A 25,576-nucleotide genomic window follows, 5' to 3' on the forward strand; every position below is an offset into this window, starting at 1 on the left:
TTTCTATGGGTATTTGAAAAATTTTATGATCCTGACAGTTGACTTTTATTCATTGAAGAATATTATTTGACACTTGATTAAATTTTGACACTTCATAAGAAGCTGTTGAAAATTACGTACTGAGATGATCTCTTTATTTAAAGTCGTGAAAAGGAACAAACAAAATATTCCCAAATAAAAGGCTTGTATAGATAAATTTTATTGTACGCTTTATAGATAGTCTAGATGGATAAAATCACAGATATATTATTAATATACAAAAAAAAATGATATTCTCTTTTGGATAACCTCGATTCCAATAACAACTAATATTTTTCATGTTTAAAAATACCTTAGCGAGATTTGACATGTTCCCACTATACAAAAAAAAAAAAGGTTTCAACTTCTGGAACACGACATTTTCCAGCATCCATAGAAACAGCGGGAACATCTCACCTCTCCTGACCCTAAAACTAACTGAACCTGAGGACTCGATTTCTGTAGGTCGAAAAGGTTTGCTTGGTGAAATATTTCATCTGACAGTAATGTACATTTGAGTTTCTATATAAAAAAAAATCCGTACGGTACTAAAGACCTACCATCTTCTTTATACAGTGAACACAGATCTCGTGTCGTATCATAGAAAAACATAAACAATTTTAAACGGTTAATATGACAGATAAGTAACATGCTTAAATCCTTCTATGCGAAAGTTGAGGTTAAGTCGCGAAGTAGTTCGAAAATCTCAATTTTTCACCCTATTATTCCTTTCAAACTGAAGTAGCCTACTATTCAAGAAGTTGAGATGCATACGAAGTCAGATAAATTTGAACAATAAAATACAATTAAAAATATTCTCAGATGGCTCATACGGCAACGAAAAGTAGAAAAATCAAAAATCAAAGAACTCCATCATCGCCTTAACCTCAAAAATCACGAAGTCAACCTCAACACATCTCCCAAAAACGGTCGAACAAAAAACATGAGACATACACAAAAAAAATTATCACAAATCCACGCAAGACCAAAAAAACGTTCCCGCGCACAAAAACTATGATATAAAAAAAAATAAAACGAAGAACAGTAGGATGAGGAAAACCAACGTGTAAGTAGTTTGCGGCTAAATTTCAACGATAATAGTACATACAGCATAACTATCGACACAATAAACACCTAAGTGACTCTCGAGTCTACGGAACCTCTAGGATGCGACATTTATTTCTCTGGGCGACGCCAGTGGCGGCGGTACCACCTGAGAAATGAGGTTATGCGACGGAGAGCTGACCAATGGCTGTCTGGCTTTGGACTCTGCGTTCTCCCTAGCCTCGCTAGTGGCCTGCTTTATGGCCTCTTTGTAAGGGCCTCTTTTCTTCTTGTTGTAACGAATCTGCAATATTGAAGGAGTCGAAGAAGTACGTCAGAATGAATTGAGCTTAAGATTCAATATCGGATATAACCTAGAAATTTAGGTTCATTTTACCTTGAAATGTTCTAAGTAGGGGCTGAGCTGATCGCACTGCATGAGGGAAGATGTAGAACTACCATACCACGATACATGGGCTTGAAAGTCCCTATTGTTACAGTTGGTTATGGTGAGAATCTTTCCTGGCCACCAAGGAAAACCGTGTATTTTTCCCCATACAACGTCGCCGACTAGCAATCGAGCCCCTACAACTCACAATATACACAATCTACACCTTCCCAAGGTTCTTTTGAGGTCTATTCAGTCGAAAAACCAATAAATATCTTCGATGATTATCCTTCAACTAATTCACTTGATTTTTTATTCAAATCCTGTATCGGGGTGGCAACACTGCTCCTTTTTTGACATTTGTCAGTTGATCTAACCTATATGTGTTCCCCGAAAGAAATGCCGATGTTTTTCGACTAAATCGACCGTCTTAAGCATGAAATGATTGATTTCAAAACCAGACTTGGATGCATTTCACGGACAGACATCGATTTTGTTCGTAATTTTTTACACGCGGCTTTTTATGAGAACTTCATTGGTCGACATAAAATTTTATGATTTTTCTGTGGTTTCGACTGACATAACCTAGTAAAATTCATTGCAGTTGTCAAAATTTACGGAGAAAACCAAGAGGTTTACTTGAATTGACACTGGTACCAAACGAATTCCTAAGAAAAAATGCATTTTTGTTGAAAATTACCAACAAAATCGATCAAAGCCGAGCCCATCATTGATCAAACTACGAAAAATCGACAGATAACGATGGATGTCATGAAAATCGAACATATAGCAGTGCCATGCAAGAATTTCAAACAAATACTTCACATCCCCTTCAACTGATCCTCTCCAACATCCGAAAAAATTCAAAAAGACAAATAACGATGACTTCTGATGAGGAATGAACAAAAATAAACCTCGGATCGAGAGACCTACCTAAATTATTGGTATTAATGACCTACCATCTGCCCCCGAGGCACTGGACACTGCCTGCGCGTTGATCCTGAGCATTAGGGGTTGAGCAGGTGGCGGAAAATCTGGTACTTGCTCGTTCTGATCGTCCGAACTGGAGGAATTGTCCTCTTTATTATCGCTCGAAGTGTATCTGCTCTGCAACCTCTTCAAGTTTATCGATAGCTTCTGGGTTGCGATTTGTTCTTTCGTTTCATCCTGAGTGGAACTACTTACCTAGAAATAATTGAATAGTACTTACGTTTGGTAAAATACAAACACGTAACCTCAAAAGTCATTCTTCAACTGTCATTTTCCTGACATTACTGTCAATATTTATGGAACCATAGAAGAGTATGCCAATAAAAGTCAGTTCAACTTACTTCGCCTTCTTTATGCTTCTTATCTTTATTCTCCCTGTGCTTCTTCTTGTGTTTCATTTTATGCTTCCTCTTACGAGGCATGTTAATTTCTAAGGACGTACAGATATACCTCGGTGAATTACCGCCTAGGGCTTGCCTGGGCGAAGCACCCCCAACCGCATATCTTGGGGAAGAAGCTCCAAGAGCGTATCGAGGGGAAGCCCCAGCGATATACAGAGGGGAGTTACTCGGAACTAATACTTTCCTCCTGGCCTCTTTTTTTGCTTTCTTCAACGCTCTTCTAGCTTCTTTAGTTTGAATCTCGATATTTTTCTGCTTCTCGACATTCGAGACTTTTTCTTCTTCTTCTTCCTTGGTTTCTAGAGGATCTATTTTTGCCGGTATCTTCAGGACGGTACCTTCACCTAAAACAGATGAGAAGTTGGAAAAAAAAATCGTATTTCAAATTATTTAAAATTTTTCGTTACCCTGCGGCCCATAAGATATTTTTATGGTTCTAGTACTTGCTACGTTATGTACACTCGAAGTATCATCGTCTATGGCAGCATCTGGAGCGTTCTCAGCGATATTTTTATTCCCCTTTTCATCGACCCCAGTTTCAGCGGGTTCTTCTGTGGAACCGGTACCCCTTTTTTTCCTCAACTGTCTTTTAACCGTACGTAAAGTTGCTCTGACAGGTTTTGATTCCAATAAAACTTAAATTGAAGCGGTTATTGACTCATAACGTTGAAATATTTAACACCCTACCTTTTTGACTGCTTTGGTTCTCTTCTTTGTTTGTGGAAGAAGAATTTGCGATATGTTCGGAATGTTCGTTTTCGGAATGTTTTTTGTTCTCGGGTTTGAGATCGAATTCGTTGTTATTTGGATTGGGGGCAATCGTTGAGCTTTTTTTGGTTAATTTATTGTGGAAATTACCGCTGAGGGCCCTCTGTTCCTCTTCAGCGGTTAATCTAGTCAGTTTTGGGACCAATGTGGCTCCTTTAGTCTGTCGAGTTAAATATACAACAATAATAACAATATTTATTTCACGATTACTTCAAATCGTTGACTTACCGCGGTTTTTCTATTGTTGAGTTGTTCAGTATAAACAGATCTAGTCATTGGAGCATTCAGGCTTCTCTTAATTGGCGGTGGAGTGGGCGTTGGTAATGTTTCCGAAGACTTCCTTTTCCTTGACACATTTTCAGAGTTCTCATTACAGATTCCCTTACACTTAGAGCACACCACTTGCCTAGCTCTTAATCTTACAGTCATACGATTATTCTTATATTTATTTGGGAATTGAATGTTCTTCTTAGCATTATTGGGATCTGTGTAAGCGAACCTCTGACTTACTGAGAATAACGGATCATCTTCCGGTTTTTTGGGCGGTATCAGTGCAGGGTTTAGGGTCTGAACACCGAATGGAAGATTCCTGAAAGAGATTGATTCAAACCACCGCATCATACTCACATAAAGAAATTTAAATTGACGTGTTTCAAAGAAACTAAGTCACTAAAACGAACATGTGAAATAGCTCCGAACCAAATTTATTAGGTATATCTCAAATGTCCTTCAGAAACTATCACTAATCACAAAGACACTTTGAATATTCTCACCTTTTTGTCGAGTCGAGTAAAACACCTTTAAATATTTTCACTCCATATTCATAGGTAACAACTAAAAGATCAGGTAGAGCTTCATCCACCAAAACTGTTATTTTTGTATGTTTCAAACAATTTAAATCATTATTTTCAGTATCCGCCATGTTATCAAGTCATTTAAAGACTTCCATGAGTAATAACAATAACAATAATCATTTGTTTATTAGATCTAAAATTGGTTTAAAAAAATTTGTAAACTAGGAGAGTTACTAAAAATCCTTCTCCTTGCAACCAGTACTATCCCTTAATAATATTTACAAAATTCCAAAATTTCATTCATGAAGTGGAAAATTTTTGGAATTTGGGGAATTTCGTTTTATTCGATAAATGGCAGTTGGCACTCAATACGTCAACGTCACTACGAAACCACAGAGTTGTTTCTTATTTTAATCAATTTCATGCGTTGAATAATAAATTTTTTTTATTCCGTCGCAATGTTTGATTAAAACCAATCAACCGATAAATTCCTCTTTCTTTTCATCAACTCTTCAATGTAAATCAAAGAAAATTGATCTTATATTGGGCTTCTGGTCAAATATCAAAGCAAAGACTGCAATCTTTGAAGAGTAAAAACTTGTTGTTCTTTGTAAATATGATATCTGTGGTCTAAAAGTTCTGTTGAGCTTTTCGATTCAAAATATTCATTAAAAAACATAGTCAAATAAGTTTTATTCTCATGATTTTTATTATCTCTACTATATCTGATTTATACTAAGTATAAGTAAATAATGGATTCATTCTGCTACTCAGCTGTACCATGTCCAACAAAGAAGCCTTTTTTGGAACCTTCTGTACCTGATGCATCATTATTGATGAATATTCCTCCACCAAACACATATCAAGCATGGAGAAATAATTTTGACAATGGCGATACATGCCAGAAAGTAACCACATCTATATTGAAAAAGCAAGTAAGATTTAACGGCCCCACAATTCCCCCTCAACACATCGAAATGAAATGCAATACTGAAAGTCATAACAGCAATGAAGCACGTAAGTGTCCAGCGAATTCATTACCACAATATAATACACCTCCTATGAATAAGGTTTTGAAGAATAAGCCATTTCAAGAGATCTATATGGCAAATATTCCTAATAGGCATTTAGACTTGAGTTTAATCGATTTGTGCAAACCAGGGAGAACTACCGATTCTGATAATAGGAATTCTAATGTGACTGTGGATAAAAATCATGTGGAGCATCACATTGAAGCTCCGACACCACCCCAAAAAGCACCCACAACTTACAAAGAATTTTTAGAGATGCAGAAAAATTCAAAAGAGTCCGACAAATCAAATGAAAAATACGAAACAAATCATTGTATTACAGATATTTTCAATTATACTTCCCCCAGAATTGAACCGAGAAAAAAACAATTGTCTAAAGAAGTTAAAATGAACAAATTTATGAATGGGAAACCAGAAAACATTAGGGAAGAGGCATGCAATATGGAAAATCGTAATGATGAATTGAACATGCATAAGAAATTGTCTAATTTATATTCAAATGTATCATCACAGAGAATTACAGCGGAAAAAGAAAATATTTGTTGTGATACTGATAAAATTTCCACGAATTCCCATTCATCGGGACCCCAGGATAGGTTTAACATTGAGGTTAGTTTAGATTTGACTAAAACTCTCAATTCATCTGATTTCCAATGTTTTTTTAGGATTTACAGATTTCTAAGTTTCAAACTCAACAAAAAAGGCAAACGAGTGACAGTGCAGTTCAAACAAGTATGATTAGTGTCTCGAAAGAGGAAAAACAAGAACTAGCTGTGGTGAAGAATGCCGATGAACCCACCGTTAAGGATTTATTGAAAATAATCCAGCAACAAAACGAACAACTTTTGGTGCTCCAAAAACAAGTGGCAAGTCTGCTAGACTTCAAAGACAGTCAAAAGAGCATTGAGCCAAGCAGACGAAGAGAAAACGAAGATGATAAATTGGCACAGCCAATCAAAGAACATAAGGATTATTTGAATAGTGCGGGTAGTACTCCCAGAAAAGGCGCTCTTCCAAAGTTTTCTATCGATTTGATGACCAGCTTCGAGGTCTCTTTCAGGTGAAATTTTATTTTGAAATCATAGAATTTTTGTACAAAATTGATTTTTCACCGTGTCAGTCTAACCTAACCTAATTTTCTTTTGTGATAAACTAATTATAATTCAATTTTTCCATACAAAAGTAGAAGTAAACAATCTTTCAGGCCGCAGCAAAACATGTATCAACGAAAACAGAGAGATTTCGTCTCTCAAGAACCCAAAATTCAAGAAATAATAGAGAACGACCCGAAAGCTGTTACAACTAACACAGAATCTAGACAAAGGGCAACAGATCCTTCGTTGTACCTTCAAGATCCCATAACGGTTCAAGAGAACTGTCCGAGCCCCGAACCAAGTATAAATATAGACATGAAAGATTACGAAAGTTCAGAGTAAGTAAAATTTCTAATATTTCAAAGCGACCACTTTTCTATTAAACTTTTCAGTGAAGACGATGAGGATTCCACCTCGGATATTGGGGCTTCTTTCTACAGGAAAATGATGGTATGTCTCTTTTTTAAACGTCCCTTACGCATTTTCGTTGATCTTAAATATTTCAGGACCAAGTGAATAAGATTATTCAGAATGCACAAAGGCAAGCAACGTTTGACGGAAAAATGTCAGGAAGTGAAGAATTTAAAGAAAGGACCCTGGATAAAGTTCGAGACGCTACTGTAAAACAGTTGAAAAAGATGGGAATGAATTTTTCACCCATCGAAGAGGTCTCTAGCTCCAGCTCGTAAGTACAGTTCTAAATGATACCTCAATATTGTTTTTATTTCTCTCCAAGTATCCAACAATGTGTTAAAAACTATTTATTACAGCTCTAACTTAGTTGACGATGCATCCGAGCAGATAAACTCGGCAGTGAAACAATTGTTGATGAAATACTTACCAGACGAACAATTGGCAAGATTCGGTAGAGATAATAACGGTGCAGTGAATAAAAAACGAAGTACGGATAAAATTGTACTAAATTCAAGAGCTCCGCAGTTTTCCTTTGCCACAGTGCAGTTTATGAAAAAATACGACTTGATTGCATGTGACGGTTAGTTAATCGAGTAAATTAGGTTATGTTACTCAAATTGATGCTATTAATTCACGTTTCATGTGCAGGTGGTGAACCTTCTAAAAAACGTAATATCCAAGAAAAAGCCAAACCTGCAAGAGCGTACAGAGGGCACCATAATAATCCCAAAATATTGGACATTTCAAAACTTAAACAGCAGCCGAAACTGTTATAAAAATAATTCCCTCATAGATTGAGGGTAAATAGATAATGAACGGAACAATATAATTTTATTATACATTATTAAAACAAGCAATTTTTGGATCGTTCTATATTTTATTCTACACAATTTATTTATATGACGATTGCCACAGTTTAAATAAACTCTAGTTGTTAACAGTTGTTTTTATTTCATACACTAAATGATTCTCCACAGCCACAAGTTCCTTTTATATTAGGATTATTGAACACAAACTCTGAGGTCAACTTATTCTCGACAAAATCCATTTCGGTGCCTAGCAGTGTTAACTGAGCCTTTTTATCTATAAATATCCTAACTCCATCTTGCTTCACTTCCTCATCCATATTTTCTATTAAAAAACCCATGTTATTGAGATATTAGCACCCGATTTCATTCTTACCTTTCTGTTTTGCATACGAAAGTGTGTAAGAGAGACCGTTACAACCCCTTTGACGAACACCAACCTTCAGACCTACCTAAAGTACGAACATTGGTTCTTCGAAACATACGTAAATGAAAGTACTCACAAATTCGTCTTTTCCCTCTAAAAGCTGTCTTACGCGATTCACTGCCGCTGGCGTCTAAAAAATAAGTTCTTATCATGTATAAAACTGACCTCTAAGAACTCACCAAAACCAGAGCAGCCCTAGTTGGTAGCAATTTTCTTTTCACAGCTCTGACTGTGGCACTAGCAACCGTTGCTGCCATCTCAAGCTCTTATCAAAATTTCATAAATTCGGGAATTTAGTTAAAACAGATTCAATTTAGACGAAAATTCAGACATGTCAGTTTGAAAGTTGAAATTTCATAACAAATTCCTAACCTACTTTTGGTTATTTTTTCTGTGATTCAGATGGGGACAAATGAACTACTGGGAAATTAATTAATTTATTTTTTCATTAATACAATATTTAAACAAATGGGGTAATCTTCGACTTTTTTGTGACATTTTCACAATAATAAAAGTTCTAAAACACTGTTAATTTCTTTTTATCCCTTCTATTATCTTGTTCGTTCTTGATGTTCTGCGCTTGGTTCCTCAAATCTGATAAATGATTCAGGCTGGAATTAAGTTTGTGTTGGAGATTTTTATGCATCAGAGAATTTGCATCTTTATGCCTTGTTAGAGATTCTTTGATCATACTTATATCTTTCTCAGTCCTTTTTATGTTCTCCTCGGTTTTAAAACCTTCAACGTTCAAATTTTTACACGTTTCTTTTCTAATATCTTGTCTGTGTTGCGATTTGTTGTAGGGGGCCGAGGAACTGCTGGGGCCACCTGTGAGCGTTTTATTCAAAAATTTGAAAACGTCCACCTTATTCTGCTCCTTAAGGTAGGCTCTTTGGTTCTTCAATTCCTGTTTCTTCTGCAGTTTCTTCATTTTTTTCTCGACACTAAAAAGATTTTTGTCACCTCCGTGGCTTTCTCTGAGGCTCATACAGTGATCTGCGAAATTTTTGATGTATTATATGGGCTCATTTCGAGGAATTTTTGAGAATCTTGTATTGAGTTTGATTTCAATATACCTAAAGACTTTCCGGGAGGTAATATAACTGCAGTTACTGGATCTATCCTTCCATCGGATCTTTTACCGAGTCCTGTACCAACCACATAACCCATTTTTTGCATAAGTTTAGAACCAATGCCCTGTTAAAAACTGGGCAATGAATAAAACCTCCTGTTTACTTTGGCCCCCACCTCAGATTCTAGACATCTAATTTTTCGCCAATTTCAAAGAATTCGAAGTTTTTAGTCAGTTTATTGGGAGAAATGTGAGTCAATTTTGGATGAAATGAATAATTTTGAGGTTAGGTTAGGTTCTCTTTTTCATACAATACTTCGATAAAAAAAAAATCAGAGGTGGTTGCTGAAGTAAAGTTTTACCCTGAATTCAAGTGAATATACTGCAAAAACTTACTTTTGTGAATTTCTCCCAATCTCCCAAAGGACCATCAGAAGGAGTATTCATCAAACTAATATTCACAACATCTTGATCTACTTCTACTGGTCCATCGCTTGATTCTTCATCACTGTCTTGAATGCTGCCAGAATCGTCACTTGCCATAGGTAGTATTTCCTTGAACGGTAACTCCATTTCTTTTTTCACCGTGTCAAATTTTACCATACAGGTGCTGTCCAGAATTTTGGTTATTTTAGCCCGTCCCCACAGTTTATTTGTTTGCTGAGCTAAAACCGGACTCCCGATTTGTAAGGAAGCAAAATCAGGCTCAATAAAATCTTGTAATTCTGAGGCTGCTACAATTTCACCGTGTGAAAATTTGCACTTTTCATCTGAGAATTTACAGTCTGTTTCAAAGTAATACGGACATGGTAACATTTCTTCATGAGTAGGATTAACGAAGAGTACTTTAACCTGGAAACAGTTATTTTGAATATGGAATTTTTTTATGTTGAGTATCATATACTTGAGCATCCTTCTCATCACCATTTGAGGGAATTATTGAACAGATCATGGCATTGTGATATCCTTTGCTACCCCACTTATTCGTATGTGGAGCCCTACACATCTTCCCTTCCATTTCTTTGAGCTCAGATATACCTGATGCTTCTTCATTTTTTGGTATATCCGATCCAGTTGCGGAGCTATCATTGATCTCTGCCTTCAAATGTGCATGTTCAAGTTGGAAATGTAAAAAAGATGAACAAAATTACATTTTAATCTGAGAAATTACCATGAACTGGGCATACTGGTCGTCAAAAGTGTCATTTTTTTTTCCCAGCGATTCTGTTAATTCAGAATCATTGTCACGGGTTAGGGACAACAATTCTTCGAGGGAATTCTTTAAAGATAATAGTTCTTCCCTGTGTTCGTTTGAACAGGATTCAAGAGCTGAGTTCACTTGTTCCAACTGAAATTTATTTTACTTTACATTTTATTCCAATGAAAGTGAAATAGCGACTACCTGTCCAACATATTCCTCATAACTCATGGTAACTATGAATTAACAATTTGTTCTCAAATACAAAAATACTAAGCTCTTGGATTAGGTTAGGTCTTTAATGAATAATTATACATATATCAACACCTGAGAATCTTCCTGTTTTCTAATTGCCCTGAAATTAGCAGCAGACACTTGTTCGGTTTATATTATTATATTTTCAATTAATTAATTTCTCTCATTTTCTCTCTAAAGATTACGGAATTAGGTTAGGTTGCTTATTACTTGAATTTATTCTATGGATTTATTCCATAATTGTTTTCATCAAGTTGGCAACATTAACAGGCAAGCATAGAACACAGAGTCTGGCTTCATAGAGTTTCAAGAAAGATCACAGAATAAGAATAGACCATAGACGAAGACCAAATAAGAAATCAATAATCTCTGTAATCTGTGACTAAAAAGATTACTCTGGTTTGATACTGACCTACGCAAGGATCAAACCAGTGACATATCCCTTCTCTGGAGCCATTGAACTAAAGAACTTTAGTTCAATGTCTGGAGCAAACCGGTCCTTCCATAGAGTCTCTGGTTCTTTCCTTCTGAGCAGAGATTAGAGATCCTAATCTTTCCGAGTACTCCATAACCTTTGCTACTGAGCTTTGTGTTTGTTCTGTGCTTTTGACTTTTGATGTTACCTCTTTTCTCGTTTTTGCATCAGTGAACTGAGTAACTGAGAAACAATTTTGCCCGTGTCTAACCAATTGACCCTAGATTTAAAGTGCGTGAAGCGCCGGCAAAGCTTGAGCATGGACAAAGGCGAAGAAACAAAATAAGTGTTATGAAAAATCAATCTATAATTGTATTCACCTTTTTGTATCCTACCTATTGGATTCTTCATTTCACTCACAAATAGACTTCAAATTTAAATTCATATATTTTTTTCATCCCAATAAAACTATCTACTAGAGATATTTTTATGATCTAATAAAAAGTACCAGCACTATCATCTACTTAAACTCTTAGATCTATCAATTCCTAAATAACAATATATTTAGTCGATGAGAAATACCAAATTTTCTTTATTGTTGACTAATTCCAAAACAGAAGAAACATTTACATGATTGACTGATGAAAAAATCGAATTCAGAAAACTTTTTGACAAAAATAATGCGATTTCATCCAGACATTTAGCTCTATTAGTTTTCTTCAGCTTGTTGAGCCATTAGGAAAGCCTCTCCCTGAAAAAAATCCAGTTAGACAATAGATATGAAGGAAAATATATCCAAAAACAGTCGAGCTATAGATAAATATTATCCTTCATCTTGAAATTACATATATGTGCTCGGTGATTAGTGAAATATTTTCAGAAGAAATCAATTCTTTATGTTTAGCTTGAAGCTTAGCCTCCAGAATGGATGGCAGAGACAAGAGATGATGGATGGATATTTTCTGAAGACCATAGAGAAAATATTCTATGGTTAAAACAATTAATCTATGATAAGAAATCATTTTCATTCGAACTGTAACTCTGTGTTCAGATCGACTCCGTGCTAATCCATCTCAGATTGGCACATCTCTTCGTCATCTCCCACCGAAATACACAAATTTTCCATCTATTATTAACTGTCGGAATACAACACTAACAGGGGTTTCCCTTTGTTGCCGGCACCGGTGAAAATGGAAAAACGCGAATTTTCCAATTGCTACGAAACGAAAAGGGAAGGACATTGTTTAAAGTACGGTTTCGGAAACCAAAGAAAGACCTCGAGTGTCGGGGGATAGGCGATAAACAAAAAAAAGGGCAATTTCCAGGCGTCGAAACTTACGGGCGAAAGTTCAGGGTCGGATCGGCGCCCGAAGCGCAACCTCAGCGACGGGGATCTGCCTGCTTTTCTTACCACCTGATGCACGCCGTTGAACCTGTCGTAGAGCATATCACGTTGGTAAAGTGCGTCCAGGAGATCCCGGATGTTATCTGCGAAAAAAAATTGGAATAGGTTTTTTGGTAAAAAACACACACACAAAGATTATACTCTATAATCTTGGCTTATTATATTACACTGAAGGATGAAAAAGAAGAATGGATAAATATAGTTCTGTGGATTAAAGCAAGTGAAGTTGGCAGCGATCACAGAAAGTTTTGGGTCACCTTTGTATTATTTGTGTTCTGTGGTCACCTTGATACGAGCAAAGAGTACTGTTTTTGTCCTTCATATTCATGAAATTATAAATTTCATTTTACTTTCATTGGTTTTGAGAGTAAAAGGTGGATCTACCGAAAAGTTGGATGTCCTGGCATACTAATAATAAAATTAACCAAAAATGACACGAATCTATCGAAGACGTTATCCGAGATATGACTTCAGAAACTTGAATATTTCGCCTTTGATCTGTATCGTTAGGATTCATGAGAATGTCAAAATACGTATTGAATCCCTAATTGAAAATTGAATCTGAAAACATGAAACAAAGGTCAAAGAGAGAATTAACATCTGCGAATCCGATGTAAACGTGAAAAAACAACCCCTTCAAAGGTATTGATTTCCCTTGGTTAAATCAACAACACTGCAACTCTAGATTCGTCAACCTATCGGTTGTTTTTATCACTCAGGAATCGGAATAAAAGATCAAAGTTTGTACTGAAAACAAATTAAATTCCACGAGGGTTCTTCTCTCAATCATGCTAATTCTATCGCAGCATGACGTGTGGCTTGGATAATGAAGGAAATTATTGCAAATTTATCAGTTGCATCGCATGGATTTTAATGTTGTGTTGTCATTAGGTTAAATCCGCAGATTCATTCGAAACATAGACAGAGAATTATCATGTCTATGATTAAAAAACGCTATAGACCATATTAGTGAGGTTAGAATCACTCAATTGGCGGGAGATCCATATTCAAATTTTTTTACAAAGGAATCGACTTTAAGATGGAATATCGCTAGCTAGAAGTAAATGTTAATATAAAGACATACAAAATTGGGTGCCGCAATTATAAGAGGTTGTTTCCAAGTACATTTTACATCACAAAATACTTTTATATGTCCTAAAATCAAAATTGAACACATTATTATACGGAATATATCCGTATGTCGTAGATCATTTCTGCTATACGTCAATCATGAACCGTAACAAAGAAAATGACATGCTACGCTTGCGCGTTAGAATGATGTCAGCTTCGGAGGTTAGAAACGAAATGAAGCTACGACAAACTTCCATGGATCTTGCCGACCAATTTTATATTGATCCATTATTAAAAAAATATACCATTTTATTACGAAATTTCGTTTTCAACTTGTTAAGAAAGGATCATAGAACACATTCCAACAGAAATAAATCTTAAGAAATTCGCTAAAATATCCAAAAACAGGCGAGAAGTACGCGGCATTTTTAGTCCCATAAGAAATGCATAGGGAATTCAGGGACCAGATCCACGGATGGATCGCGATTCAAATTTCCCGCCTAACCTCACTAATATGGTCTATGGTTTTGATCTACCATCCACAGAAGTTCATTCAAGTGTCAAAGTCAATGCATCACAATCATAGAACTTCATCAATTTAGGATTTTGCATCTACAAGTTTTCCTCTTGTGGGACTCAGCTCAAAAAAAATCCATATCCTTCAAGGCGACGAATTTCGATGAACGTTCGATAATAACAACTCGAAGATGCAACCACTAGCAAGCAATTAAATTCAGTTACCCCGTTCACGTCCAATGGGCTGATAACATATCATTAGGATGCGGATTCTAAAAATATCTCGCATTTTCCAGGTAAATGAACAGACAAAAGCTCGTTCGCCGTATGTGGTGACGTATTCGAGTTCCATAGGACAGAATGAGGGCTCTGACAATGAGACGATGTGCTTCCCAAGATATTCAGCTTCGAAATCCATCGGGAATTCGCTATTGTACATTTGCCAGTCTACAGGAATCGTCCGATCGGAATTTTATATATTCGATGTTTACGCTTCTCTATGTTCGTTAAAGTTGATCAATAAAAAACGAAATACCTGACAGAGACAACACGGAATCTTCAATTTCAGGAATGTACAAAAGTCTACAGAGAAAAAAACCTATTATTGACGGATACTTTTTTTCTTTCCGAGGTTTATTACCATACTATTTATTGGTTGAACAAGGCTGTCCCAAAATTCATGAAAGATTTCTATTTGTCGCCATTTGTGCGGTTAAGTGTTGCCAATCAAAGATGGTGTATTACTACACCATAGAAAATACTTTCTGATTCGAAGTAAAATGTGGGCCACCACAGATTTGTGATTTCGTACGAAATTCAACTGAACAGAGGCTAGATCTATTGGTGGTACTCCGTCGTTTGTTGAAATGTAGTAAAATAAATCTTTCGAACCCGATAACTGACAGCCAGTCTCTTGAATTCCCTTTTCGAGAGTATTTCGGATGTATTTATTAAAAACTCGCTTAACTTCTTTATTCCGATGAATATACTAGATAGGACGTCCTGTAATATTAATAAACCGTAAGGGAAACCGCTCTCCCTCCTTCAATAAGGCTGGGTGACGTTGTAATCCCTTCCAAGAGTATGACTTTGCAAGCATTTGAATCATTATTAGTTCCCTTATTTCTCTGAGTTGGTCCCTATGAAGTTAAGTCGTTAACATAATTAATTTCCAAGGTTTGAGACATTCAACGCAAGTTTGATAGCTTAATCGAAAATTGGGGATGAAAAAATGGTCTAGAGGGTAACTCAGTGGCGTCCGAATATCCAATAGGCAAACATTAACGGCATATCTGTACAGAGACTTCATAGTATTCCTGAGGGTAAAATTAGGAGAGAAGTTTATACAGTCACAGATCCAGTGTAATTTCAAACGTTAACATCAAAATAAAATAATGGATCATTTACTTACTGTCTATATCTCCATATGCTGGGGCCGTATTCGCTAATGCCGCTAAAATGAGGAAAATACAAGAGATTGAAAAGAAGTACCTCATTTTCACTGGAAACTGCATATTATCCTGCAAAAAAAATAAGTTGAAAACATTCACTTTAAAAGATATTCTATCCTCAATCACGTACTCCGTTTATATATTTTCTAAGGGTTTACACGGAACCCGGCCATATCGAAGAACGTTTTATTCAATTTGAATGAGTATTTCAGGAAATCCGTCGTCTAACTATTTACCCATCCTTTACAGGACCACAGATTTTCATTCCTTCTTTCTTTGACATATGTATGATAATCTTTGATTGAAATTGGATATTATAAGCGGGAGATTTGAATGAGTGCCATTCTTAAGGGAAAATATATACAGAATGAAAATATTTGACCATGGAACTTCTTGAAAAACAAAAGGAGGGTAATATATTCCACATTAAGTGTCGAGAATAACATCATATTTGCCTTGACCAAAATCAAACCCTGACGATCGTTTCCAATGGAATAAATAAACTCACTGAAATACCGAGATAATCCGTAGATTGTCCTCACTCGAAATACCGCAAAATAAGGTTAATAATGAAGCATAATTGGGAAAAGCTCCTTCGAAAGGAGATCGAAAAGCAATCGAGTATGTGTTATTATTCGGGACAAAATGAAAATTAAGGAATCTATCGGTTTCAGTAAACTCCGGAAACAGATTCAACTTCCTTTCCTTCCTGAATCGCTAGTTTCACAAAAGGTCTTTTTCTCTTTTTTTTTACCTAGAAATTCGTGACAACGATTGGATGTTCGATACTCGTCCTTATCATAATTTTCTGTCGGCACTTCCTTCTGCACCTTTCATTATGCTATAATGCTTTTCCATTCAAGATCGCTATCAATTTAACCATAATATTCAAATTTAATTCATGCTGCTCCTTTGAACTATCAGTTATTCGGACTACCGGGCGTTGCAACTACTAGTCGCTGGAACTACCGCTAATTGAAACTAACTGATATTAGAACTACCTACCATGTGAACCTTGCAGATTATTATGTTTTATATAGCAATTTCCAATCAGTATTTATATTATTTTGTGGATTAATAACTAATAAAATAAAGCGTGCAGCATTCACTAATTCATTTCACAAATGTCATTGAAAGAGCCTGTAGGGGTGATGTATTTACAGACCGGATATACTAACATTGAACATAATCGTCGAAAAACTCTACAAAGAGTTTTATACCTATAAAATTTCTGTTTTAACATCGACCTTATTTAGAGCCTGGCCTGTTCAAACACGATAGGGATTTATTCATTAATACCACGGGCTATTAAAAATCTCACAGAAATGTGTCAGCATGCTCAGGTACTGGAAAAATGAAGATAATTTTCAACTATTTCCTTCACACTTGAGTTTAGTTTTTCTCGTTATGATAAAGTTTTGGATTAATACGCCTTTTAAATACGAGCCTATATTATTTAATTGAGTGCTTCTTGATTTGATTGAGAAATTTGATAATATTATTGGTAAACACATCAATAAAAATAAACCAAACTTTTGGTATTTTGTGTTCAACGCTGTGTAAATACTAGACCAATATCTGCAGAAATCTAAGTGTGGGTCCATTTACAAACAATCTATGATGATTGGCTCAATATGGTGATTCGATAGCGTAGGGGTATAAGTACCTAATCAGTATTATTTTTCGCTGTGGTCAATTTGGAGAATAATGAACGAGAGGCTATCGAATTTCTGTTTATTTTGGGTGAACACGTAGACTGCTCTTACGAGATAAGTATTTGATTGATTTGAAATCAAACCATTGCGTTAATTAGATATGAACAATGATACTTTTAGTTTATAGCTTCAAATCGACAGATTTTAGGTTGAAAATTGTGAAATGAATAGATGAGAAAAGCTCAGATACTTTTATTTCTTTTCTATCAATTTATACTAGTTGAAGAACAATTTTTTGTGTGAAATTCGCAATTTTGTCATTTCCTTCATATCCTATTGGGCTTGCAAAATCAATGTTGTTTCCAATAAATCAATCCTGATGATACCAGAAGTGTAGTACCTATCTTCAATAGGGAGATATGGAGCAGTTATGACATCCAATTTATTTCTAGTCATAAGTTTGGAACAATTTCTATACAACTTTGTCCCAGGGACATCTTGATTTGACGTGAATTGTCTGGAAGATTGCTTGTTCAACATTATGAAGTGCTGTGTGATATAAGATAAAGTTTTCTTTGGTTATCCCTTTCGATCGATTTTACTTGAAGGTTCTGTATTTCTGTCATAGAATTCAATACAATTAAATAATAATTATTTTATAATATATTATATTCTTGATGCCCAATCTTTTGCGAAACACATCAACATAGTTTTATTGGAGAGAAGGGAAACCTTGACGAACAATTTCAGGAGATGAACTACCAAAAAATTGGAAAGTTTCAAGGGATTTATTCTGTGTCTATCGTTGGAAAATGACTGAAAATCTTCTTAACCTCATTTCTCTCTGTTAACAAACAGGGATGACCTTCGCTTTGCGGTCTGTGGAACTAGAAGTTCCAGAATAACCCTAACAATTCTCATTTCCATATTATGTTCACTACCAAACTTCGAATCTTGAAACCTCACTTCCAGAATAAGTTATTTATGTAAGAGTATAAGTTGATTCGCATCGTGTTCTCAGCTTTTATCTTCTGAATTGAATCAGAGTTGTTGAAGTCTAAAATAATATATAACCATAAACGCAGGTTGAATGTAAATTAATCGAGCTAAAACCAGCTCTATGTTCCCGAAAGCATCGATAAGTGGTGATTAATCAACACTAGATGGACAAATGTCTTTCCCTTCCTGTTCTCCTATCAATTGATTTATTGCTATATGCTTGTTTGAGCCAGCAGAAACTGTATATGTTAATTGTTGGTTAACAAATGACGCGTCACATGTTGTCGCAAGTTCCATCAAAATTACGGTCCTAATTTACTGTACAAATCTGAAGCCGACTTCCTACGAGTAGCATGCTCTGACAATTTATGTTGGCTGAACTGCACTCCTGGGAGTCCGCTTATTAAACAGTTCAGGATAATTCCTTGTCATTCACCAGCACTTGCTGCATTTGCATACGTGGATTATGCTGATTATTACGAATATTCTGATTCATGAGTTACACAAGAAAGTTTGTCTTATTGGTCATACAAGCATAAAATAATTGGACAGATGTTTTTAAGTTATTCTATGGTCACAAGTTTGTCGAAAATAATAAATAAATAATTTATATGAAATAGCTCCGAGGAGCGATTGCTTATCTTATAATTTCGTCTTCAACCTAGACCACTTGATTAAGATAAAGAATCCTTTCGAAGAAGAAGATTGCATTCAATTCCTTCCCTGGAGTAAACCGATGATGGAAATGTTGAATTGGAAGTTCATTATCGGGAAACTCGAAAGAACTTTAGTGTGAATGACAATAGGTAGAAAAAAACTGGATGAAAAATCGTTCAGAAACCGGAGGAGAAAATGCAGCCATAAATTTATGGTCGGACGGGGGTATTTTCCAAGAGAAATAGAGCTGAAGCAGCAGTTTCATAAACAACAGTGATTATTCAAGCAGGACGATTCTCCTGTTTTAATTAGCAAACTCTCAACCGAAAATTCTGCCTTGCCATTGCAGATGAGTAGACGATTACGATTTTTCTTCTTCTTTGACCTAATCATATGAACATTTCTATGATGTTTTTAAACATACTCTGTGTTTTGAATCATCGAGAAAAATATTTATATGTTGTCAGTACCGTTTGTCAATTTATATCTGTCAAATATTAGGGATGCCCATTGAACCCATAGAGTCAAGTTCCCCATCAAACGAACTTCAAAGTGAGACAAATATTCGCGTCCAACATCGGTCATATTCATTCTAGAATATCATATTAAAATCGAAAGGTTCTGGAGTTGCCGTATTTGTCATCAAACAGCATGAAAGGGAATGAAGCAATAAATGCTACATTCCCGAAACAAGGCTATGTTATGAACATCAAATATTGTCATCCTGGCCTGAAGTAAGATAAAAACGAAAGCTCACGTGTAGGATAGTTCAAAGTAGTATTGGCCCAAATTGTCGAACTGGGTTTATTCTTTTTCCCAAAGGGATTGTCCTATAGTGAAAAAAGCTGATATTCTGGGGGATGGAATTAGAATTTATGATGTTAGGGGAAACTGATAGCATTCTAGGATTTCATTGTAATATTTCGATACAAGAAAAAAGATAACGAGGTAAGCTTTTGTTCCAGCAGAAGGGGAGTAACAAGAAATACAATCATTTATACCCTTTTATAATGGCAAAATAAAAGAATTCAGAATTCATAGAAGTTGAGCTCAATGAAACAAATGTTTCACCCTTTGGGTACCTATTTTATATTCTATGGTTTCACCTGAATATGGTTCAAGCTAAGCACTACGTTCGAACACAGATTCTCATGCGTCAAAATTTCAGTAAAACTTTTTGGACGCGAACTTTTCGACTGAAAAAATTGTATATCCTTCCACTATGTAAGTGGAATATTTTTTCCGTCTACATTTGTATTCCATTCGAGATGGAAAATGTCAGATTGGTCACGTAAACGCTTTATCTTTACTAATGTCATGCGTTGTTTTGGAGAGCATCGTCGGCAAGCTTTGAATGTTTTCCACATCATGGCTATTATTGTAGACTGTAAACAGAAAGACATGAATTCGAATAGCGTAGGCACTGAGAACGACGAGGTTTTTGATGTGGAAGAGAAGAGAAACACTTTTTACTGAACCATATTCGTTCAAGTTTTGAAATCAGTGAAAGAACTTCAACTACTAGATCCGTTAACGGCCATAACACGCCGACAATGCCAGAGCTCATACGAACGTGTACATTCGAAAAATTATGTTCATCTCAAATTTTCGATGGTCAACTTTCGGGTCGTGTATCTTCCTGGAAAATAATCGCAGATCCAAATGTGATACATTTTCTTGGAGAGTAACTCTTCTAGTAGTAAAACTCGAAATTTTATCCAGTTCGGTGCAGCCGTTCGGTCTTTTTTTAACCGACCCCATCTTTTTGGGGATTTTTCGAAGGTGTAGATGTAACGAAAACACTGAATTGATCACAGAACACAGAGGTGGATCATTTGAAGCACCGGTCATTTCAACTATCATTTACTAGAGCTACTACTCATTATAACTAACAATCATTAGAACTACTGGTTGTGTAAACCTACTTATTATAGAAATCTATAGGCGTTGTTCATTTAAATCAATCGAATGAATAAATTTAGGAGAAGATTAGTAGATTTCTGAGTATATTATCAGTTTAATATTGGTTCAAAAGAGGCACTTTCGAGATGAGAAAAACTGCAATTATTGTTGCGTCCAGTACAAGCATAACATTAATGGAAATAAAACGTGCCTCCTGTGTCCGGCAATCTGCAAACTCTCATCTGGAGTAAGAGCAGGAGGAGTTTAATAGAATGAAGGGAAAATATCTTCGTGTGTCTGGAACATCTGGTGAATGTGCAAGGATAATGATGAAAAACAGTCGTTATTCATTGTTTTTAGCGTCATTTGCATCGGGTAGCGGGTGCTCGGTCGGAGAATATGATGGAATTATTTTCGAATGTTTGTGACAACGGGTCTTATTGTTCTGCGAGATGTTGGACTTTCGAAAAGTTCGCACAGAACTGTAGATGTGCTAGATGCTGGAATGTATACCTATTTAACGAAGTCACTGAGACATTTCATAATTCCAGAACAAAAAAATTCCAGGAAAGTCTTCTTTTGAATGTCAGCAAGAATCTATTCAAAATTTTGTCTGATTTTTCTTCAGACCTTATTTCCTCGTTCCAAAACAGATAGCTGCACAATAAATGATCGAATCGAAGAAAAAAATAAATTAATCCAATCCACAATAAGATATGAATGAATTAAAGGAGGAAATAGCAAACTGAACTTATTGATTCTTCAAACTTTTAACTGTCAAATTATATAGGAATACTAACAAATCCAATTTGGCAAATATAACAGGCAAAGAATAATACTTCTCTCGAGAATTTCAATGAATCATTCTCAAGTCAGAGACAGGCTTCAATCCACTCTCCAATTCCATTTCTGGAACGTCCTACGATGAATAATTATTTTTTTGTCGATTAGATTCGCGTATCCACGATGAAGGATTGATTTTTTTCATCTCTTCTTGTATAGATTACCCTCAGTAGTTCCCTTAAAAAGGACTGGTTGTTGGATAGACTCATTTCGTTTTTTGAAATGTAAAACGTATAAAACAAGCCAAAAACTTGAAATTTTGGGGGTTTATCAAAATAAGGGACTTCGAATATGCCTTTTGCCTTATTAGAGAGTTGAAGTGCGCACAGAACGTTAGCCTGAACGTAAACGTTAACGTGAGAAATAACGTCAGATATAACGTTTACGTGTTGTAATGAAATTTGAGTTGAAGTGCTGTCATCATGAAACGTCAGACGTTAAACATAACCTATCAATTTGATTTTGCTTTCGTTTCGCGTGAACTCTCTTTTATCTAATATTGAGCTCCGACAGCTTAAATAACATTTGGAATATTGATGTTCTAATGATTTATATGCCTAATAAAGAGAATTTTTAGCTTGAAAGTATTTTATTATCAATGAAATGTTCAAGTGTTAGAGACATCAGAATTGCAGTGTAGTTTCAGCTATTTCCTTATGTACTGAATGTAATCTGATAACACAGTAATTTAACTTAATCCTTTTGATAACTTTCAAATCACTGCTGATTTCCTATAATTTTCGTTCATTATGAGAAAATACACAGGAAATGTAAACAATGACAGTTTGAGGTTATCGAGAATTGCATTTAACAATCAAAATTCGGCCATTCGCAAGTCATCGGTGCTACTCGTTTAACGTTCGGTTAACGTACGTCGATGTTTAAGGTATACGTGGGAGACCGCTAGTTTACGTAGGCCGTAAAGCTGACGCTAACGTTAACGTTAAAAACTGACGAATGAGCTTGCGTAGATGTCAATTATAACGTTAACGTTTACGTTCATGGCTGCACTTCAACTCTCTATTATTTCCAGCGTTTCTGGAAATTGGTTCATTTCTCAGAGAAAAACAACAAATATTTCTGATCTCAAGCATCAAGGAAGCCACAAAGATCTCCAAGACCTAATAAAGCCACCCCTTTCCCTTGCACGTTCAAAACCCCTACGATTACCCTAGATAATTAAATTTCTTTCTCACACAACTGGCAGAATTGAAGAGGTTCATTCAGTACAATTCTTCACCCTCGGTAATTTTATGAAATTAATTTGAGATCCAACCCCACTTCTCCCATAAACGAAACGAATTTAACTGTTGAATATTTCGAGTAAACAAGAGGAGAAATATCGGAATCCAATCAACATTCTTCGGAGCGGTTCAGAATTTACTTCGAAAAGTTTTTCGTTTTTAATCTTGCTCGAAAGTATCGCTGACAGTTTGGATATTTAGGTGGTTGAATGCGGTGAAAACCTGCAGTGTTTCAGGTTTTTAATCTGCATGAATTGAAAAAGGGGATGGGATGCAACCGAAATCTTGGGAGAAATTTATCGTTGGAGTGTTAATTAGATTTCAGAGTAGTTGAGATGATTGTTATACTTTTGGAAGAGTTTGGAGCATGTAATATTCAAAATATGCGAAGTTTTCTGCAATCCCAGTACAGAAAACTTCTGTATTGTCATAGATTTAGCTTGTTATTCTGAAGGGAAAGTTGTTTTTATTATAATGTTCTGTGTTCATCAACTCAGCAACGTTTGAACGGTCCACAGATTACAGAGTAATCTGTAATCTGTGGAACGGTCAGAGAAAATAAATTTTATTTATCTATACGGAAATGAAAGGTTATGTTTGGATCTGGTAACTCAGGAATGTAATAAACAACAATAATGAATAATTACTTATTGATGAATAACACAAAACAGTCAAAGGACCCGTAAAACTAAGATATGTAAATCACCAGTTCACCGATCCGAGCCATAGAAACCAGTCAACCCACCTAAAAAGTGGCAATATGTTATATCCCAAAATGGACATAGTAAAAAATCAACTAATCTAGGGAATATTTCGATATGAACATAATCCCAAATATGTATTATAATGTTAGAAGGTTGGTTTTGTTCGGTGTAGTCCACAGAATAATCACAAGATTTTCGTAAAATTAAATGCCCCAAATCAGCTGCCAAGAATGCAACATCAATCGATATCAAATCACGACCGTTTTACATATTCATATCCATGCATTATTATCGATGGAAGGGTAAACAATGAGAGAGTTAGTTTCCATTTAATCGTTTTTCTAGTATCGTTCAAGATTAACTACGATGTATGGTGGTCGTTCATGTACCGATTGATAAAGATGATAAAAAGCGGCTTAATTATTGATTTGTCGATGGGTGTTTGTAGGGAATTAGTGTTTGATGTTTTGGAATCTTCGTTCGTTTTCGGATACCCCATATTTTTGAGTTGGGGATTTGGGACGGCGGCAGAAGGAACGTTTGTACACCAAAGGGGGGATTATACTGATCTGGGAGTTTTTGTGCGCCCTAAATTCGTTGAAAAATATAACGATTACGCCCCAGAGGCTGGGGTACGTTCAACATAACAGCTTTTTATCGAAATTTTCAATAAAGAAGATTCTTTGCTAATGGTGGAACGTTGTAAGTTGGTTTAAAAGTGTCACCGATAATCTTCAGTCGAATTCCCCCCCATATCGAGGATGTGGGGAAAAATATCACGAGAACTGAGAACATTGACAAATTGTACAAAGAGTCGTTCATCAATGTGACAGATGTCCCAAAAAGATGGGGTCAGTTAAAAAATCGTCAAGACCGAACGGTTGCATCTAGATCGATGAAATTTCGAGATTCATTACTAGCGGAGTTGCTTCTTCGGAATATGTATGAAATTTAGATCTACGATGATTTTTCTGGGAGATACGCGACTAAAAAGTTGACCTTCGAAAAATTCCCAAAAATATGGGGTCAGTTGAAACGAAACTTCCTCAAGACCGAACGGTTGTGTCGAAATGGATGAAATTCTCCGATTTATTACTAGAAGAGTTGCTCTTTCAGAATATGTATCACATTTAGCTCTACGATGATTTTTCTGGGAGATACGCGACTCGAAAGTTGACCTTAGAGAAATTCCCAAAAAGATGGGGTCAGTTGAAATGAAACTTCCTCAAGACCGAACGGTTGTGTCGAAACGGATGGAATTCTCAGATTTATTACTAGAAGAGTTGCTCTTTCAGAATATGTATCACATTTGAATCTACGGTAATTTTCCTGGAAGATACGCGACGTGAAAGTTGACCCAAGAAGATGGGGTCTTCAAACTATTGACTTCTGTCGTGTCCAGTTTCATTCCATTCGAAAAAAGTTTTTTCAAAGGGTAGAATGAAACTCGCATTTAAATTAAAGCACGTTGCTGTTCGGATGATAACAAAATCACTCACCTTCTGATAATAACACCTGTTGCCAGGAACTGTGTTGTTTTGGAAGGTTGATGGGGTAGAACACTGTCAAGGAATGAAGATTTGGAGAATGCCAGAATATCCCTATTTATATATGCCGCCAAAGTAAGAGCGCAACCCTTGGCTTTCTGCAACTAGAACGCACAGGATGGACTGCGAAATATGGTCCTTTCTGGAGTAGCAGGATATTCTGCAACTCCTCTTCGAAATTTTCTACGCATATCAGATAGAAGTTAACGAATAATCATAAAATGCCACCCTCAAGACATCAAAACATTATTTTTTGATTATTTTATTAACAATAAAGTGAAAATACTTTTTTCATCGGCAGACAGAATTGAAATATTTTATTTTGCACAACATGCCAACGTTTCTATAATTCAAATTTCGAATGCATTGAATGCCAAAAAATTAAATATGCTGAACTCAGAATATAAAGAAAGGCCTTTCAAATGAGGTATCACTCTCCCCATCTACCCTATTCAAAATGTAGGGGT

At 35.8% G+C, this 25,576-nt stretch overlaps 5 protein-coding genes across 8 annotated transcripts; 1 reads left to right on the plus strand and 4 right to left on the minus strand.

Annotated features, from left to right (window-relative positions):
- Nucleotides 1-175: 175 nt before the first annotated feature.
- On the minus strand, nucleotides 176-4,755 carry LOC123318519 (PWWP domain-containing protein 2A-like). 3 transcript variants are annotated; one of them, XM_044905158.1, is made up of 8 exons: nucleotides 4,383-4,755; nucleotides 3,838-4,198; nucleotides 3,529-3,769; nucleotides 3,249-3,476; nucleotides 2,782-3,185; nucleotides 2,410-2,635; nucleotides 1,460-1,647; nucleotides 176-1,366 (listed from the first exon to the last, which is right to left on the minus strand). In XM_044905158.1, the coding sequence occupies exons 1-8, from the start codon at nucleotides 4,529-4,531 to the stop codon at nucleotides 1,181-1,183; spliced, it is 1,983 nt and encodes a 660-aa protein (XP_044761093.1). In that variant the 5' UTR covers nucleotides 4,532-4,755; the 3' UTR covers nucleotides 176-1,180. The 3 variants fall into 3 exon arrangements, with proteins under 3 accessions (XP_044761093.1, XP_044761094.1, XP_044761095.1); XM_044905159.1 differs by lacking the exon at nucleotides 1,460-1,647 and having other exon boundaries at nucleotides 1,175-1,366; XM_044905160.1 differs by lacking the exon at nucleotides 176-1,366 and having other exon boundaries at nucleotides 1,585-1,647; nucleotides 2,384-2,635.
- A 265-nt stretch (nucleotides 4,756-5,020) lies between these two features.
- On the plus strand, nucleotides 5,021-7,880 carry LOC123318786. Its single transcript, XM_044905525.1, has 7 exons — nucleotides 5,021-6,043; nucleotides 6,100-6,494; nucleotides 6,639-6,866; nucleotides 6,921-6,978; nucleotides 7,035-7,213; nucleotides 7,299-7,522; nucleotides 7,591-7,880. The coding sequence occupies exons 1-7, from the start codon at nucleotides 5,156-5,158 to the stop codon at nucleotides 7,716-7,718; spliced, it is 2,100 nt and encodes a 699-aa protein (XP_044761460.1). The 5' UTR covers nucleotides 5,021-5,155; the 3' UTR covers nucleotides 7,719-7,880.
- LOC123318788 (iron-sulfur cluster assembly 1 homolog, mitochondrial) lies at nucleotides 7,807-8,547 on the minus strand. Its single transcript, XM_044905529.1, has 4 exons — nucleotides 8,355-8,547; nucleotides 8,252-8,305; nucleotides 8,125-8,200; nucleotides 7,807-8,073 (listed from the first exon to the last, which is right to left on the minus strand). The coding sequence occupies exons 1-4, from the start codon at nucleotides 8,430-8,432 to the stop codon at nucleotides 7,895-7,897; spliced, it is 387 nt and encodes a 128-aa protein (XP_044761464.1). The 5' UTR covers nucleotides 8,433-8,547; the 3' UTR covers nucleotides 7,807-7,894.
- A 51-nt stretch (nucleotides 8,548-8,598) lies between these two features.
- Nucleotides 8,599-10,870, minus strand: LOC123318787 (zinc finger CCCH-type with G patch domain-containing protein). Of its 2 annotated transcripts, XM_044905527.1 has the most exons (6): nucleotides 10,650-10,870; nucleotides 10,419-10,595; nucleotides 10,152-10,346; nucleotides 9,644-10,099; nucleotides 9,252-9,372; nucleotides 8,599-9,171 (listed from the first exon to the last, which is right to left on the minus strand). In XM_044905527.1, exons 1-6 carry the CDS (start codon nucleotides 10,674-10,676, stop codon nucleotides 8,693-8,695), a joined length of 1,455 nt encoding a protein of 484 aa, XP_044761462.1. In that variant the 5' UTR covers nucleotides 10,677-10,870; the 3' UTR covers nucleotides 8,599-8,692. The 2 variants fall into 2 exon arrangements, with proteins under 2 accessions (XP_044761462.1, XP_044761463.1); XM_044905528.1 differs by lacking the exon at nucleotides 10,650-10,870 and having other exon boundaries at nucleotides 10,399-10,553.
- An 813-nt stretch (nucleotides 10,871-11,683) lies between these two features.
- Nucleotides 11,684-25,215, minus strand: LOC123318914 (short neuropeptide F-like). Its single transcript, XM_044905695.1, has 4 exons — nucleotides 25,062-25,215; nucleotides 15,519-15,627; nucleotides 12,455-12,603; nucleotides 11,684-11,866 (listed from the first exon to the last, which is right to left on the minus strand). The coding sequence occupies exons 2-4, from the start codon at nucleotides 15,619-15,621 to the stop codon at nucleotides 11,825-11,827; spliced, it is 294 nt and encodes a 97-aa protein (XP_044761630.1). The 5' UTR covers nucleotides 15,622-15,627; nucleotides 25,062-25,215; the 3' UTR covers nucleotides 11,684-11,824.
- Nucleotides 25,216-25,576: the final 361 nt, after the last annotated feature.

The sequence above is a fragment of the Coccinella septempunctata genome, chromosome 8, assembly GCF_907165205.1.
Source record: "Coccinella septempunctata chromosome 8, icCocSept1.1, whole genome shotgun sequence".
NCBI lineage: Eukaryota > Metazoa > Arthropoda > Insecta > Coleoptera > Coccinellidae > Coccinella > Coccinella septempunctata.